Genomic DNA, 19246 nt, shown 5'->3' on the forward strand with positions numbered 1-19246 from the left:
CTGAAATGTCCCCCGTGCAGAAACAAGGGCCCAATAACAAAGGAACCCATCCCCCCACGGCGATCTTTTGCACACGTTTCAGGTGAGGCGCCACGGATTTACTCCCTACTGGCTAATGCTTCTGTCTATCAAAATCACGATGTGTTTGTTAGTTTGATAGCCGGGACTCAGACGCTTCTAAGGAGGGTCCATTGACTGAAATCGACCAACCATAGGCTGAGCTAGGAGACCTGAAGTGGAAGCCAGATGAGAAAATCCCATGGATGAGAGACATAAACAGGCTCAGAGAGGATCCTCACATCTATCTATCTATCTATCTATCTATCTATCTATCTATCTATCTATCTATCTATCTATCTATCTCAGAAGACGAATATATCATTTACATGTTTTTAACAATCCTGAAGTGACACGCTTTCTGTTTTATTTTGAAAGTACTGACCGGATGTGGTGTGTTTCCGTGTTCCGGACTCACAGACTGGACTCACCTCCAACCGGTCCGGTGTGTCCGGTGTGTAGGACGGAACCAGTGAGGAGAACCGGGAGAAGGTGCGTCCAGGGTCATGTTTTAACTGTTTTAACGGTTCTAACAGACATTGACGGCACGTGGGCGGAATATGTGACGCGTCGTCTAATAGAAACATTTCGGTTCTCATCCTTCCCCACGTCACTAGACGACGTCATTCACGCCAGCGCTCCTTCACTAATCCCGTAATTCTACGTTTTCTTACAGTCGCAGCTGCGGAAGAAGGACATGATTAAAGAAGCAGGTTTCCGACACTCGTGGCTTCTTTACGTGAAGCCGAACATTACAATGATTCTCACTGAACTGATTAAACGTGATTTTAATAACATGTGAAGTCTAGAACCAGTTCACGGTGCTGGTGTTTAAAGAAGTGAAGTCCTGCAGCATCAGGACCAGACCTGCTGAAGAAGATGAAGGTTTTACTGAAAGTCCTGATGTTTACTTTAATAAATGTGAGCCGAACTGTAAAGTGATGTCTACAGATACTAAACCAGGTTCAACTTTAATGTTATTAATCTTAAATCTGTATTCATGAGCAGAGAAACGTTAACTGATACACATTTTAAACGGAGTCTGGAGTAAATACCTTTAAGGAGTCCTTCACCCTGTAAACACATCAAGTGGAGCTCTAATATGATTTACTATAATATATATATATATATATATATATATATATATATACACACTGTATATATATACACTGTATATATAATCATATATATAATCATATATCAGAGCTGTCTGCTGTGTCACAGGATGAAGGTGCGTTTGTTTTGAGGCACGGGGCTAACGGGGCGCTGTCCGGCAGCGTGGTGCTGAAACGGTCCTGAAGCTGCTTTACTGCATACTGTGAGTATGAAGTATTTTATACTGTGAGTATTACGTATTTATTTTATACTGTGAGTATGAAGTATTTATTTTATACTGTGGGTATGAAATATTTTATACTGTGAGTATTACGTATTTATTTTATACTGTGAGTATTACGTATTTTATACTGTGAGTATGAAGTATTTATTTTATACTGTGGGTATGAAATATTTTATACTGTGAGTATTACGTATTTATTTTATACTGTGAGTATTACGTATTTTATACTGTGAGTATTACGTATTTAGTTTATACTGTGAGTATGAAGTATTTATTTTATACTGCGAGTATGAAGTATGTATTTTATACTGTGAGTATGAAGTATTTAGTTTATACTGTGAGTATGATGTATTTTGATGTATTTTAATGTATTTTGATGTGTTTTGATGTATTTTGATGTGTTTTGATGTGTTTTGATGTATTTTTGATGTATTGTGATGTATTTTGATGTGTTTTGATGTGTTTTTTTATGTGTTTTGATGTGTTTTCGATGTGTTTTGATGTATTTCTGATGTGTTTTTAATGTGTTTTGATGTGTTTTGATGTATTTTTAATGTGTTTTGATGTATTTTTGATGTATTTTGATGTGTTTTGATGTATTTTTGATGTGTTTTGATGTGTGTTTATTTTATACTGTGAGTATGAAGTATTTATTTTATACTGCGAGTATGAAGTATTTATTTTATACTGCGAGTATGAAGTATTTATTTTATACTGTGAGTATGATGTGTTTTGATGTGTTTTGACGTATTTTTGATGTATTTTGATGTGTTTTGATGTATTTTTGATGTGTTTTGATGTATTTTTGATGTATTTTGATGTGTTTTGATGTATTTTGATGTTTTTTTGATGTGTTTTGATGTATTTTGATGTATTTTCTATGCATTTTGATGTTTTGATGTGTTTTGATGTATTTTTGATGTGTTTTGACGTATTTTTGATGTATTTTGATGTGTTTTGATGTATTTTTGATGTGTTTTGATGTGTTTTGATGTATTTTTGATGTATTTTTGATGTGTTTTGATGTGTTTTGATGTATTTTTTATGTGTTTTGATGTATTTTTGTATGTGTTTTGATGTGTTTTGATGTATTTTTGATGTATTTTTATGTATTTTCTATGCATTTTGATGTGTTTTGATGTATTTTTGATGTATTTTGATGTGTTTTGATGTATTTTGATGTTTTTTTGATGTGTTTTGATGTATTTTTGATGTGTTTTGATGTATTTTTGTATGTGTTTTGATGTGTTTTCTATGCATTTTGATGTATTTTCTATGCATTTTGATGTGTTTTGATGTATTTTTGATGTATTTCTGATGTGTTTTGATGTATTTTGATGTATTTTTTATGTGTTTTGATGTGTTTAATGTGTTTTGATGTATTTTGATGTCTTTTGATGTGTTTTGATGTATTTTGATGTAGTTTTCATGTGTTTTGATGTTTTGATGTATTTTGATGTGTTTTGATGTATTTTTGATGTGTTTTGATGTATTTTTGATGTGTTTTAATGTGTTTTGATGTGTTTTGATGTCTTTTGATGTATTTTTGATGTATTTTTGATGTGTTTTGATGTATTTTGAGGTGTGAACTGGTGAGACGTTCTGTTTCAGGTCGACCATGTGGGAGAAAACCATCCTGCTGCTGCTCCACAGTGTGGAAGGTACGTTCACCTCAGACCCTGATGTTCATACGATGGAGTGAGTGAGTGAGGAGTAGCAGCGCCCCCCTTCACCACGTAAACCAGATCCCTGTGTCTCAGGTCTTAGTGTGAGTCCTGGTGGTCCTCCATAAAGAGGAGGGTTAGCAGCGCCCCCCTTCACCACGTAAACCAGATCTCTGTGATGTGTTGCAGCTGTAGTGGCGTCTCAGTGCTGGCAGGGGGCGATCTTCTCCGAGGCAGTCGTGTCCCCGGTGGTTCAGACCGGTAGAGTCCTGAGGGTCCCTGGCGTGGCGTCTCTGGCTCAGTGCGTAGCGGCCGGCTGCGACCTGCCGGACTACGACCTGGTCTGGATGTTGGAGGGTCGCTGCTACATCCTGAGCTGTCGGCAGAGGAGGGACTGCCGGCCCCGACAGAAACCCGGGACAGACTCGGTCCTGGTCTTTCTCAGGAGGGCTTCACCGCAGACCCTGGTGCTGCAGTCGTTGGTGAGTCCCCTGTTACGGTCCTCTGAGGCCCCTTGGGACCTGAAGGACCTGGAGGACCTGGACCTGCTGGACGGGCCCCCGCAGGACTTCTCTGACCCTGGCATGCTGGATGCAGAGGATCCAGAGGGAGACCAGGATGACACAGGAGGGACCGGGTCTTTAGAGGGAAGAGACGGGTTCAACCAATCAGAGGCAGAAGGCGGTCCAGAGGGGGGGCGGGCACACAGCAACGTGGTCCAGAACAGATCCTCCTCTGGGGTGACCATCCCTCAGGGGGACGATGAAACCTGGAGACCAGATGCTGCTACAGAGAAAACGGTGAAGGATTCATGTGGATCAGGTTCACGTGGATCAGATTCACGTAGATCAGGTTCACGTTGATCAGATTCATGTGGATCAGGTTCACGTTGATCGGGTCATGTGGATCTGGTCCAGGTCCAGGTCCAGGACGTGTTGTGTCCCCAAAGGGACATTTCTGGTTAAATTAAGGATAAACGACAGTAAAACCTTTTTCAGTTTAAAAAAAAATGGTTTCACATTATTTAAGTTCAGATGGATGTAATGTGTGTGGTTAGCCTAGCTTAGCATAAAGGCTGGAAACATTGGGGATAGCCTAACTTAGCATAAAGGCTGGAAGCATTGGGGATAGCCTAGCTTAGCATAAAGGTTGGAAGCATTGGGGATAGCCTAGCTTAGCATAAAGGTTGGAAGCATTGGGGATAGCCTAGCTTAGCATGAAGACTGAAAAGAGAGTAATATGAGCAAAGATGTCTCATTCTGTTTATTTTCTTTCTTCACAGAACAAAACTCAAAGCAGCGTTGATTCAATGCTGACTGTCTCCTCCCAACACGACCATATAGGGACTTCCCTTCCCACCTCCGACACGCCCCATTGGCCAATCAGCACATCTATCCAGCCAGGTAGACCTTAAAGTATGATGTCATGATTACAAACACCATTTAAAACTGTGTTTATGATAATAATCATACATTAATATTATATTATTATTAAAGGCTTAAAGCAGGGTTATTTAGTTAAAATTCAACGAGGTCCAGAACAATAATAACTTGTTCTATGATTTAGTTCCATACATATTGTATATAATTATTATTAGAATTATAATTTCGTCTGTATGTCAACAGCTGATAAAACAACATCAAATAAAGAAAGTTATATTAAATAATATCTCAACTATATTTATTTTCAGATTTCAAATTTAACTGGATGAATTATAAATAATAAATAATTTAATAATAAATAAATGTTCTCTCACTTCAAGTAAAATAATGGATGCATTTAAAACAGAATATATAACAGAAAGCTTTAAAAAAAATGTGCATCTTAAAATAAAGTACTTAATTTTAGAAAATTAATTTCACTGAATTGTCCTGCAGCTTTTAATTCAGTTAATTCAGGTGTGAAGTGATGTCACCAAAAAAAGATATAATATTCTTGTGATCTTTTAAAAAGTGAAATAAGTTTTTCATTCCTTCCATTAGTGACCTCTGTATTAAATACATGACTGAAATAACATTTATCTTTTTGACTCCATAGTTGATGTTTTCTTCCTTCAGCTGCAGACCGACCCCTGATTGTGTCCGGTGGAAACCCTGTAGAGCAGACTTTGCCCACAGTTAAACTTGATGCTTCAGTTTCCCCCGGACCCACAACTGGTACAGACACACACACGCGCGCACACACACACACACACACACACACACACACACACACACACACACACACACACACACACACACACACACACAAACAGAGTCGTGTTTCCATGTCCTCACCCTTGGGGACATAACGTTGACTCACATTTATTTCCTGGAGACTTGGGTAGTCATCCAGATAAAACGAAAGTTACGAACGTAACTACGGTTCTATGAATCCTGGATGACCGCCAGAGGCAGTGTTTAACACTGGATATCTTCTGTCTCGCGCATGCGCAGGTCGAGTCTTTATATCAACAAAGTCACCTGTGACCTCGGATGACCCCCGTCGTCTATAAGTTCCGGTGTCATCCTGAGATCAGTCCTACGAAATCTTCTCGCGAGCTCACGGGATTCCGAGTGACCAAGAACTCTGGCGGTCATCCAGGATTCATAGAACAGTAGTTACTTTCGTAACTTTCGTTCTATTTCATCCTTACTGACCGCCAGAGGCAGTGTTTAACACTGGATGACTTGTATCAACAGAGTCACGAGGAAGCACAAGTACATACCTCATATAGCTCAGGCAGAGGAACTTGGCCAAAAAACCCTCCCCAGTGGGTGAGGGGTGGCAACGTTGACTCTGTAGTGTTTGGTAAATGTGCTTGCAGATGCCCATGAGGCCGCAGCACATATATCCTCCACAGGCACACCTCTCAGAGCTGCCCATGACGTGGAGACACTCCTGGTAGAGTGGCCCTTCACTCCGGATGGAAGAGCACGGTCGCTCGCCTTGTATGCATAGGCAATGGCCTCCACTATCCAGTGGGACAGGCGCTGTTTTGAAAGAGCACAGCCCTTCTTAGGCCCACCATAACAGACAAAGAGCTGCTCTGACCACCGTATGCACACGGTGGCTTCCACATAAGCTTTGAGGGCCCGCACTGGGCACAGCAGCCTTGACTTCTCCTCTCCTGATGGGGGGTCAAACTGTGCAAGCTGGATAGGCTGGTTGATATGCGAGCGTGTCAGCACCTTTGGGAGAAACGCTGCATTAGGCCACAAAGTAACCCCCGAGCCATCCGAGTTCCACTTCAGACAAGATTCACTCACCGACAGGGCATGCAGCTCGCCTACACGTTTAGCTGAAGTGATGGCAAGGAGAAAAAACGTTTTGGTCGCCAGCCATGTCAGCTCCGCCTGTGCCAGGGGTTCAAAAGGCGGCAAGCATAGGGTGTCCAACACCAAATGTAGGTCCCATGCAGGGGCCCTTGGGGCGTTCGGGGGACGCAATCGCAGAGCCCCTCTTAGGAAGAGGGACACCAGTCTGTGGCTCCCCACTGTGTCATTGTTGACCATAGCATGTTGCCACGAAATAGCCGCCATGTATCCCCTCAGGGTAGAGGGAGACCGGCCCTTATCTAGGAGGGACTGCAGAAACTCAAGTACAGCAGGCACGGGGCACTGTACTGGGTCCTTGTTCCGCACTGCACACCATTCAGAAAACAGCCTCCACCTGTTTTCGTACTGCAGACGGGTAGATGGTGCTCTGGCTTTCAGGATAGTTCTTCTGACTGGTTCTATGCAGCCAGTCAGCAGCGGGTCTGGCCCTCCAGCGGCCAGACCCATAGTTGGAGGCGGCTGGGATCGGGATGCCAAATCTGGCCTCCAAGTTGCGACAGGAGGTCCCTCCTGTCGGGGAGGCGCCAGTGTGTCCTGCAGCAGAGTCTGTGCAGTAGGGAGAACCAAGTCCTGGCTGGCCACAGGGGGGCCACTAGCAAGAGTCTGTGGCCCTGGTGAAGAACTCTGAGAAGCGTTGGCAAAATCAGAGGGAACGGTGGAAAGGCATAAAGAAGCCCTTCTGGCCACGTGTGAGCCAGGGCATCGTGACCCAGAGGACTGGTCCTCTCCATCAGGGAGAACCAGTGGGGACAGTGGGTCGACGTCTCCGAGGCAAAGAGATCCACCTCTGCTCTGCCGAAGAGACCCCAGATGTTCTGTACCACGTCTGGATGAAGCCGCCACTCCCCCGCTGGAGGCTTGTGACGGGACAGGAAATCTGCAACCTGGTTCCGCTCTCCCGGCAGGTACATTGCCCGAAGGCTGGTAAGGTAAGGGGCAGCCCAAGTCAGAAGGGCACGGGATACCCGTAGTAACTCTAGGGATCTGGTACCCCCTTGATGGTTTATGTGGAACACAGCAGAGGTGTTCTCTGACCGGACAAGCACATGCTTTCCCCTCAAGCTTGGCAGAAAATGTTTGAGCGCTAGGTGCACAGCCCGTAGCTCTAGAACATTGACATGTTCCATGCGGTCTTGAGCAGACCACTGCCCTCGAGCAGTCCTGTTCTGCCACACTGCACCCCATCCTGAGAGGCAGGCATCTGTTGTGACCACCTCTCGGCGGAATGGAATCGAGCCCATGGGGACACCGTTTGCAAGATATGCTCTCTCCCTCCATGGGGATAGAGCGAGTAGGCACTGTTTTCCCACTACTATTGCCCTGTGCCTGTGCCACTTGGCGTCCAAGTGAAGGCTGTTCAGCCATCTCTGCAGGGGGCGCAGTGACAGCAAGCCTAAGGGAACGACAGCTGAGGCAGCGGTCAGTTTGCCCAACAGGCGGAGAAAGAGAATGTAGGGCAACCGCCTGCCCCCTCGGAAGGAGGAGAGACTGTGGAGGATGTCGTCCACACGCTGGGGTGATGGGCAGGCCCTCATAGTGGCTGCATCCAGAGCCACACCAATGAAGGTTATGCTCTGGGAAGGGGTCAGGGAGCTCTTTTCCATGTTCACCTTGAGGCCCCACCGGGCCACGTGAGAGAGGAGGCGAGCAGTGTCCTGTGCTGCCTGAAGACGGGATGGTGCACAGATCAGCCAATCGTCCAAGTACGGCAATATTTTCATGCCCTGTGATTGCAGGGGGGAAAGGGCAGCAGCAACGCACCTTGTGAACACCCGTGGGGAGAGGGAGAGTCCGAATGGGAGCACCCTGAACTGGAAGTGACGGCCTTGAAAGGCGAAACGTAGAAACTGCCTGTGGTGAGGTACAATGGAAACGTGGAAATAGGCATCCTTCAGGTCAACAGACGTGAACCACTCTCCCCTGGAAACAGCCCGAAGGACGTCTGCTGTGCTCAGCATGTGAAATGTTAATACTTTTAGGAACTTGTTGAGTCCCCTCAGGTCTAGGACTGGGCGCAGTCCGCCGCCTTTCTTTTTTACGAGAAAGTAAGTTGAGTAGAACTCCCCGGGTTGTGACAGGGGGTCCACCCTCTCTATTCCACCCTTGGCCAGGAGCGCGGTTAACTCCTGGTAAAGGGCTAGGGATTTTGCCGGGTCGGTGATGCTGGTCATTTTGACCCGGCTGGAGGCTGGGGGCCGGCGTCGGAATTGAAGCTTGTACCCCTGGGTTAGGGTGGACACCACCCAGGGGTCTGAAGCATGAGCTGCCCAGTAGCTGATCTGCTGCTGAGAGAAAAAAACGACGGCCGGCCCGGAGACATCATCTCCTGGCCCCCCTGCCTCTGGAGGCTCTGGGGGGGCGACTGTAAGTCCGCAAGTTCGAAGGTTGTCTGGGGGGGACATAAGTAGGGTTGTCTGGGTAGCGAGCTGGCCTCCCAGCGGGACGCTGAGGCCTGTGATGGCTACTGGTGTGAGCTGGGGGCTGAGCACGGCCTCGGGGGGCCGAAGTGGGACCCCTAGGTCTGCGGGGTGCGGGCATGTCTCTGCGAAGGCCAGGGAACTGCTGCCTGGTCTGGCTAGCTTCAACGGTCCGCTGAAGCGCCTGTATAGCAGATGCCCCAAACAGCTCGCCAGGTTCTACTGGGACAGTACGGAGGGTTCTCCTACATGTCTCCGACAGGGGAAACTGCGCTAGCCAAACCTGGCGGCGAGTCTGGACCAGGGTGGACATCAGACGTCCAAGTTCCCTTGACATGAGCGCAAACGCCTGCAGTGAAGCATCACTGAGGCTGGTGGCAGAAGCGTCGAGAGTAGCTTGCTGCAGAGAAGCTGAGAGGGCAAGCATGAGGTGGGAGAGGGAGTTGCCGATGCGGCCCATGTGTGCCGCTGTGTTATAAGCCCTGGATAGCAGGTCATCCGTGACCCGACATTGGGGTCGAGGGCACCTGGCATCCTGCATCCTGCATGGCAGCCAGGGTTCGTCCATCCGATGTAAGACGGGACAGAGTCCCAGTGTCTCTCCAGCATGCATGCAGCTCCCTCAGATATTCTTCGGAGGGAGGAACAGAGAAGGTGGTGGGGGCGGGAACGCCCCTGAAGAAGGCACTCGCAGGTGGAGGTTCTAACTGCAGGCGTGCCAGTGCCATGCGAATGATAGACCCCATGGTGCTATCGACTGCTCCCTCTGAAGAACTCTGAGCTGAAGAACGGGAGCCAGGCCCCGAAGCATGGGAGGGCCGCCCTTCACTGTACTCAGTCAAGAGATTGGCTGACGCTGCCAGTGAGATAACGTCCTCTTCTGGACCAAGCTCAGCCGTGGATAGATCTGGTGCTTCAGACCCCCCTGCACTAGGGTGGAGGGTCAGGAGAAGCGACTTCATTTGAGCGAGCTCAGCAGTCAGCAGATCCACTCTAGAAGACAGCCTGCTGGGCTTAGCCCTCTTGGAGGGAGCCCCTGCAGCTTCTGTGGCCCGGCGTTTGGAATGGGTAGGTTGGGCTGGATTCAGCTGTCCTGACAGGGGGAGGTCGTCCTCATCCATCAGGTGTTCCACCTCGGCGAGCCTAGCAGCCCTTACTACTCGAGGCATGATGCCACAGTTCATGCACGAGTTCTCCGAGAGGCCCTCCCTCAGATGCTCGAGGCCAAGGCAAGAGGGACAGAGGTCATGGCCGTCCTCCGGCTGAAGAGGAGCCATACAGGTCCTACAGCCGGGAGAGTTAAACATGGCCGCAATTCTGGAGGAACCCTTGTTCCACTAGTTGGTGTGGGCTGCTAAGTCAGTTTTGAGCGGGGGCGCTCTGCTGACGAGAACAGGCAGGGGACAGTCAGTGAGAGGGGAGTGAGGACACTCTCCACTAGGACAGTCGTCGCAGATATTGGTGTCCCACCAGTTAGCCTGAGCGAGAGAACTCTGCCACTGTGGAAACAGGCCAAAAAAAAAAACAGTCCTTATAGTGAGAGGGGAGCGAGGACACTCTCTTCACTTGGACAGTTGCTGTAACTATTGGTGTCCCACCAGTTAGCCTGAGCGAGAGCACTCTGCTAACTTTGATAGCCGTAATGTTTACAAAAACAATGGACACCATCCGAGTATTACCGTAGTCTAGTTAGCACCAAGTTAGCCGGAGCGAGGGCGCTCCGTTAACTGTGAAGGGCGGCCCGACAGCGTAATTCTACGCTCCCACTAGCACGCCGCCGTTGGATTAGCTAGAGCGGAAGCGCTCTGCCAACCGTGGAAAAAACAAACAATGGTTATAGAAACAATGTTAATCGATCTCACCGATTGTTGTCTTCGTGATTTAGGTGGCCCGTATCAGACTGAGTACGGGGCCGAACGGCGAAACACGCCGTTCTCTCTTAAGAGGGACAGCTTGACTTTTATTGCCTTGCTTGTTTCTTTTACATCATGTCTTGATGTCTTTGTATTTCCTCTATAAAACCCTTTGAATCAGAAGAAACAAATTGATGAATTCTGGGTTGTGAAGCCTCAATGCAAAGAAGGAAACACTGATATAAAATAAATACAAATTAAAATGAGTTGTTATAGTTTATCTCAGTAATAAGTTAACTGTGAACTCTTGATGCTCCTCAGATGTACTGAAGCTGCTCCAGTCAGCAGTCAGAGCTCCACCGACTGCCACCCATCCCCCGGACAGACCTCTGACCTCTGACCCCACCACCACCACCCATCCCCCGGACAGACCTCTGACCTCTGACCCCACCACCACCACCCATCCCCCGGACAGACCTCTGACCTCTGACCCCACCACCACCACCCATCCCCCGGACAGTCCTCTGACCTCTGACCCCACCACCACCCATCCCCCGGACAGACCTCTGACCTCTGACCCCACCACCACCACCCATCCCCTGGACAGACCTCTGACCTCTGACCCCACCATCACCCAAACTCCCAGCACCAACCCTCCAACCGCAGCCACTGCAGACTCTGGTACATTTCTAGATAAACAGGAAGTGTTGTCTGTTTCAACAAAATATACCCTTTAAATATACCCTGACTACTCTCCCTTTGTTCAGTATCAGAGGTCAGGTGGTCAAACCGTGGCCCGGTGGCTGTTGTGGGTCCTGACAGGAAATTGCTTCTCCCAGTGAACCGCTTGTCACTCGACGGCGGCGGAAGCACCGACGACCGCGGCATCGTCAGCTACCACTGGGACGTCGTCAGGTAGGACGCGAGCAGTGGTCAACAGGACTGGTCAACTTTCCTCCTTCTCTGTACTGACTCAGCTGTGGTTTCTCCGCCGTGTTTCTCCAGCGGTCCACCGGGGTTAAAGCTGGAGGGAGCGGACCAGGCAGTCGCCACGGCAACAGGCCTTTGGGTGGGACGCTACACCTTCAGACTGACTGTCTCTGACCAACAGGGGGCGACGGACAGAGCTTCACTGACTGTCAGGGTCCAGGAAGGTGAGAGTGTTCACTTTATAACCCTCTGACCAGGAGGGAGGACGGACTGTCTCTGACCAACAGGGGGGACAGACTGAACTGAACCAGACCTCTTTGTCGTCCTTCCTCCTGCACTGAACCAGACCTCTTTGTTGTCCTTCCTCCCACAGCCACCAGTCCTCCTCCAGTGGCTCATGCCAGTGGCAGCCACACCGTCTCTCTGCCCAACAGCTCTCTGGTCCTCAGGGGCTCCGTGACCGACGGAGACCAGACCGAGGTCCACTACCTGTGGGTCAGAGACAGCCAGAGTCCTGCTGCTGGGGTCAGTTCAGTACTGATCTTTAAGATTACAGTAGATTATAATTTAAATAGAGCACATTATATTATTGTTATAATAAATGTCTGTTGGCAGGACGTCCTGTACGGCTCGGTGACTCAGGCCTCCCTCTACCTGGCCAACCTGGTGGAGGGCACCTACCTGTTCCAGCTGAGGGTGACTGACGCTCAGGGGCGCTCCAGCACCGCCACGGCTACCGTGGAGGTCCAACCAGGTAGGTCCCGGTTTGTTTGTGGATCACTGCATGTCTGACGAGGATCTGGTGAAGTGTGACCCCGCTGTGTCTCCGTAGAGCCGGGTGGGGGGGAGGAGGTGGAGCTGGAGATGCTGGTCTCGGTTTCTCAGGTCAGCGTGGCTCAGAGGGACACGGTGGTCCGGCAGCTCGCCGCCATGATCCACGTCCTCAACAGCGACATCCAGGTCCGAGGGCTGCAGGGGCACTCACACCTCAGGTACTGGTTTACTGACTAGTTTACTGACTGACTTGTTTACTGACTGGTTCACTGACTGACTGGTTTACTGACTAACTGGTATACTGACTGGTTTACTGACTAACTGGTTTACTGACTGACTGGTTTACTGACTAACTGGTATACTGACTGGTTTACTGACTAACTGGTTTACTGACTGACTGGTTTACTTACTAACTGGTTTACTGACTGACTGGTTTACTGGCTGACTGGTTTACTGACTGGTTTACTGGTTGACTGGTTTACTGACTGGTTCACTGACTGACTGGTTTACTGACTAACTGGTATACTGACTGGTTTACTGGCTGACTGGTTTACTGACTGGTTTACTGGTTGACTGGTTCACTGACTGACTGGTTTACTGACTAACTGGTATACTGACTGGTTTACTGGCTGGTTTTCTGAAAGCTGATTCTTCTGTAGATTTTACTTTAGTTTGTGAGCTTGATGTTTAATGTACGTTTCACTGCAAAAAGCCTTAAAATAATAAAAATGTATTATTTATTTTTAAATTATATATAATTATAAATATATTATAACATAATTATTATAATTATTACATAAACACCTTTTTCTCAATCTTTTTGAGAAAAAACACTTAACTAAATCTGTTTTAAATAGAGAAAAAATATTCTTTCATCAAGAAATACTTGAGTGTTTTAACATCTTTAAAGATCTAAAGTCACCAATAGTTTCTGTCTGTCTGTGTTGGTTCAGCACCGTGTTGCGTTTTTCGGTTCGGGGCCCCTCAGGGATCGGCCCTAACCCTAACCCTGGCTCCAGACTGGTGGGTCTGCTGAGAAACCAGCTGCTCAGAGAGAAGAGCGACTACCTGCTGTTCAGAGTCCTGAGAGTCGACACCGTCTGTGAGTTCAAACCGCTCAGGACCTGTTCACTGCAGAGACCAGACCCAGTTCACAGCAGAGTCACTGCAGGTTCCTGGTTCCTTTAAAGGCCTTTAAAGAAACAAAAACATTAATTTACTCACTATTTTTTCTTTCAGTGTGCCTGCTTCGCTGTTCTGGGCGTGGTCAGTGTGATCCAATCACAAAGGAGTGTGCATGTGACCCCTTCTGGACGGAGAACCTGATTCGCAGATACCTTGGCGACGGAGAGAATAACTGTGGTATAAATAAGCTTTTATCATGGCATCAGATTAAACTATCAACACTTAGTTCAGTTGACTTTGTTCAAGGGAAAACGTGAGAGCAGAAATACCACAGTGTAAAAATACTAATACCACAATGTAAATATACTCTGTTACAGTTAAAGTCCTGTTTCCGTAAAAAGTACTTATATTACAAGTATACATTAACACTAATAACATTATTACTAATACATCAACATCATTAACATTATTACTAATACATCAACATCATTAACATTATTACTAATACATCAACATCATTAACATTATTACTAATACATCATCATCATTAACATTAATACTAATACATCAATATCATAACATTATTACTAATACATCAACATAATTAACATTATTACTAACACATTAACATCTTAATATTAATACTAATACATCAACATCTTAACATTATTACTAACACATCAACATCATTAACAGTATTACTAATACATCAACATCATTAACATTATTACTAATACATCAACATAATTAACATTATTACTAACACATTAACATCATTAACATTATTACTAACACATCAACATCATTAACATTATTACTAATACATCAACATCATTAACATTATTACTAATACATCATCATCATTAACATTAATACTAATACATCAATATCATAACATTATTACTAATACATCAACATCTTAACATTATTACTAACACATCAACATCATTAACAGTATTACTAACACATCAACATCATTAACATTATTACTAATACATCAACATCATTAACATTATTACTAACACATTAACATCATTAACATTATTACTAACACATCAACATCATTAACATTATTACTAATACATCAACATCATTAACATTATTACTAACACATTAACATCATTAACATTATTACTAACACATCAACATCATTAACATTAATACTAATACATCAACATCTTAACATTATTACTAACACATCAACATCATTAACATTATTACTAACACATCAACATCATTAACATTATTTCTAATACATCAACATCATTAACATTATTACTAATACATCATCATCATTAACATTAATACTAATACATCAATATCATAACATTATTACTAATACATCAACATCATTAACATTATTACTAACACATTAACATCTTAATATTAATACTAATACATCAACATCTTAACATTATTATTAATAGATTAACATCATAACATTATTACTAATACATCAACATCATTAACATTATTACTAACACATTAACATCTTAATATTAATACTAATACATCAACATCTTAACATTATTATTAATAGATTAACATCATAACATTATTACTAATACATTAACATCATAACATTAATACTAATACATCAACATCATTACTAATACATCAACATCATTAACATTATTACTAATACATCAACATCATAACATTATTACTAATACATCAACATCTTAACATTATTATTAATAGATTAATATCATAACATTATTACTAATACATCAATATCATCAACATTATTACTAATACATCAACATCATTAACATTATTACAAATACATCAACATCATTAACATTATTACAAATACATCAACATCTTAACATCATTATGAATACATTAACATAACATTATTATTAACACATCAACATCATTAACATTATTACTAATACATCAACATCATTAACATTATTACTTATACATCAACATCATAACATTATTACTAATACATCAACATCTTAACATTATTACTAATACATCAACATCTTAACATCATTATGATACATTAACATAACATTATTACTAATACATTAACATCATTAACATTATTACTAATAAATCCACTAATTGATTAATGGACTGATTGATTAAATGGACTCGTTGGTTCAGCTGTACTTATTTTTAAATGTTTCGTCTGTAAAATCTGAATAATTAAAGCTGAAAAGAAGTGGAAAGTGGCATAAAAACAAAACACTCAAGAAAAGTATCTCACATTTGTACTTACGTGCAGTACTCAAGTATTAGTTACATGCCTCCTAAAAAAGGGCAACAGGTGCTCCTTTGTGTTTAGTAGCAGCTCATGTCCTCGTTAAGTTGCAACAGGTTTCATGTGGTTCTGGTCTGACCCTGTTCTTCTTGTAGAGTGGAGGGTGCTGTATGTCATCCTGACCAGCTTCATGCTCGTGGTCTTCATCCTGTCTGTCACCTGGACCTTCATCTGCTGCTGCAGGAGGTGAACATGTTCACACACCGTCCTCTTTTTACCGTTTACCATCACTGTGATTCTGAACGGCCTGTTTGTGTCCATTGTGTTCAGGAGGAGACAGACCAAAGTGAGGAAGAAAACCAAATACACCATCCTGGACAACATGGACGACCAGGAGAGGGTGGAGCTCAGACCCAAATTCAGTGAGTTACGTCACTTAGAGCCTCATTGGTAGTACGGTGGCCCTGAGAGCTCAATGCGTTGCAGATACACAAAACACTGCAGAGTAAATAAAAGTATGACCTGCCGATTCAGATTTACATATAAGAATCAGAAAATATTATTCTTTACTGTGTATGTAGGTCTTTTAAAGGGAGTCAACTATTTATTATCTAAAAGTATGTATTTATTTATCCAAAACTGTTCATGAATCAGTATCTTTTTACAACAATATATTTTACTCTATGACCTGACAGATCAGAAAGAAAGAAGAGAGCAGCAGCATGGGAATGAATTTATTTTGATAGAGCTGCATTTATAAAGGACTACTGCAGTCCTTGTTTTATAGATTCATTGTTTTATTGATTCTTTGTTTTATAGATTCCTTGTTTTATAGATTCCTGGTTCTATAGATTATTTGTTATAGAAATTCCTTGTTTTATATATTCCTTGTTTTATAGATTCCTGGTTTTATAAATTCCTTGCTTTATAGATTCCTTGCTTTATAGACCTGTAAGAACTAAACTCATCACCTGTCTGCAGGTATCAAACACCGCAGCACAGAGCACAACTCCAGCTTGATGATGTCCGAGTCGGAGCTGGACAGCGACCAGGACACCGTCTTCAGTCGGGACCGACCCGTCCGCAGCAGGAACCGGATCAGCGCCCACGCCGCCCGCAACGGAAACGCCTTCGGCTGACGTAGACAGGACTCGTCTTGGGATGTTTGTACTCTGGCAGCTAGAGATTTAAAGACTGCATTACCCAGAATTCTTGTTTTGGTGAGGTCAGTAAAATGAACCAGTGTCCCATTTTAAGGTCAAAGTCTTTGAAGAGGACACAAGGACTTAAGGCGAGACAGGATTATATGGGTTTGGGACATTTGGAGGATTCCTGACAACTCTGAAGACGCGTTGATAGATTCTGACTTCTAAAAGATAGAAGATATAAAGTTACAGGTCTGTCTTTGTGTCACCTCATCGTGACTTAAAGACTTTTACTTCAATGAAACTCTTTGTGATTATTATCTAAACAAGTATCAGACATTTTGGGAATCATCTTCCCCAAAACCACAGAGAAGATGGAGACTTCCAGTTCTAGTTGATCCTCCAGACAGGGATAAGTCCAGGACATGGTTCCACCCTAATATTCTAAACCAGTCTCACTCCTCTTGGTCCTCGATCCATCAAGAAAAACATGTGACTCCCAACTTTTGAGCAGCAGTTTATGAATCGATTGTTTTGTTCCAGAGATCTGAACACATTATTGAAATGTGTAGAAAGACTCTCAAACTTACATAAAACACTCTTATGTTTGCACAAGTGGAACATGCTTTAAATTAATATAAATAGCTCATTAAAGTTATTTTTTGTCCCAACGGGTTGCAAAATGTCATGGATTTTAGTCATTAAAAAATACATATTTATCGACATCAGGATGTTCAACACAAACACAACGACTTTACAAAAATCTAAAAAAAGGTTTGAAACATTTTCATTTATTTTTTCACAGTAAATTTCCCTTTAAACTGAAAGAGAAAGAACATTAATGTGGAATATTAGAATTAGGAGATTCTGACTTTGGCAACTTGTAATCACAGAAACAGATTTTTCTGCAATAGTTAAACTACATATAATGTAAATTTATTATAAATATAATGGAATGTAATCATAAAAGCCACACAAGTACAGACCCGTAGTTACAGAGAATACTGGATTCTGATTGGCTAGAGCTTCATTATCAACATTTTAATACCAATCTCAGCCTAGCAATGTTTATCTGCTAACGTTAGCATGCCTGGCTAACTAGCTTACCTTACAGCAGTTCATTTAAAGACTATTTATAAACTACATTATTATTAGAATTGTCATCAGTTTTTTCATTAAGTTTAAACATTTTTCTCAAAAAATTATTAGAAAATGTGAATAATAAAGTGTATATGTAACTCCAAGTAACTGATTTATTGTTGCTTTAATAACCATCTGAACATTGTAATGTTACCTGTTATCTCTTCTCAGAATGCTAAGCTACCTAGCTTCACTAACAATACAAGAACAATCCTGCTCTCATGATATTCAGTATATGCATATTTAATAAGGGTGATATAGATATATAGATAGATAAGATCATCTCTATAAACATCAACCATCAGTTTCCTCTCACTGACTCACTAACGAGGTATTTTTAAAGGAACTCTAATTTAAAGTTAGTTCTGGGTTTAATCAAATCAATCAAAGCTGAGATCAACAAATTTCCCCCTGGGGATGAATAAAGTATCTATCTATCATCTAAACTTATTGATTACTACGGGCGTGATCCTGGTTCAGGGTTTGAGGCCTCCGAAGCACATGTACTTGACCTCCAGATACTCGTCGATGCCGTACTTGGAGCCTTCGAGGCCCAAACCGGACTGCTTGACTCCTCCGAAGGCGGCCTCGGGGGTGGACAGGAGGCCCTCGTTGACTCCGACCATCCCGACCTCCAACGCCTCTGTCACTCTCCAGATCTGACTGACGTCCTGCGAGAAGAAGTAACCTGAGAACCCAACAGAGAGAAAGATCAGCAACACCCAGGAGAGCATTTAAAGGTTTCAACATGTCAAAGGTTCTTCTTCTTGTTCACATATCTCTGTCAGCTCACGTTTATTGATCACAGATGACCTGATCGGCTGCTGTCGGTTTGACAGGCAGCATGCCAGAAGCAGATTTCTTTCTATTCAAGGTTGTGGCAGAGACTATTTAATTAGTGGAATACGTTAAAATTCGTCCTGTGACCTTAATTTTCTCAGAAAGTAGTCAGTCATTTTTTAAATCTTTCAGCAAACAGAGAACTTTGACTTTCACATTGTTGTTTTTATATCTTATCTTTTAACATACAGTTCAACATTTCCAAGCCTTTTTTTCTTCACTCACCTGCCAGCCCGACATTAGAAGCGTTAGCAATAGCCAGAGCCTCTTCTTCTGTGTTGAACCTGTCAATCACAAACACAAAGATCTTCAACGACGTCTTCGCTTCTGAAAACAAGCAGCAGCTTTGTGGTTTTTAATACAGAAAGATACATTTTCTTCCACTATAATTCTTATGATACATAAAGACTCCCTTTTCATTTCTAAGCAGCTG

General features: G+C 43.6%; 2 protein-coding genes across 9 annotated transcripts in view; one reads left to right on the top strand and one right to left on the bottom strand.

Moving 5' to 3' along the window:
• Positions 1–462: 462 nt before the first annotated feature.
• On the top strand, positions 463–17508 carry kiaa0319 (KIAA0319 ortholog). Of its 8 annotated transcripts, XM_068711586.1 has the most exons (18): positions 486–549; positions 734–1020; positions 1282–1375; positions 3008–3057; positions 3250–3860; positions 4343–4463; positions 5118–5216; positions 10969–11328; positions 11415–11562; positions 11653–11801; positions 11951–12102; positions 12193–12331; positions 12410–12569; positions 13305–13453; positions 13591–13713; positions 15844–15934; positions 16019–16110; positions 16670–17508. In XM_068711586.1, exons 4-18 carry the CDS (start codon positions 3015–3017, stop codon positions 16825–16827), a joined length of 2595 nt encoding a protein of 864 aa, XP_068567687.1. In that variant the 5' UTR covers positions 486–549; positions 734–1020; positions 1282–1375; positions 3008–3014; the 3' UTR covers positions 16828–17508. The 8 variants fall into 8 exon arrangements, with proteins under 8 accessions (XP_068567691.1, XP_068567688.1, XP_068567683.1 ...); XM_068711587.1 differs by lacking the exon at positions 734–1020 and having other exon boundaries at positions 473–549; XM_068711582.1 differs by having other exon boundaries at positions 477–1020.
• Positions 17509–17598: 90 nt separating this feature from the next.
• The window catches only part of aldh5a1 (aldehyde dehydrogenase 5 family, member A1 (succinate-semialdehyde dehydrogenase)), an 18479-nt gene continuing 16831 nt past the window's right edge, over positions 17599–19246 (bottom strand). Inside the window, 2 exon segments of the mRNA XM_068711591.1 lie at positions 17599–18661; positions 19039–19097. Of these exon segments, the coding sequence (XP_068567692.1) occupies positions 18450–18661; positions 19039–19097 (271 nt within the window). The 3' untranslated portion in view covers positions 17599–18449.

Source organism: Cebidichthys violaceus, unplaced genomic scaffold (assembly GCF_023349555.1).
Source record: "Cebidichthys violaceus isolate CVI_PGR_0920_01 unplaced genomic scaffold, fCebVio1.0.p SCAF_163, whole genome shotgun sequence".
NCBI lineage: Eukaryota > Metazoa > Chordata > Actinopteri > Perciformes > Stichaeidae > Cebidichthys > Cebidichthys violaceus.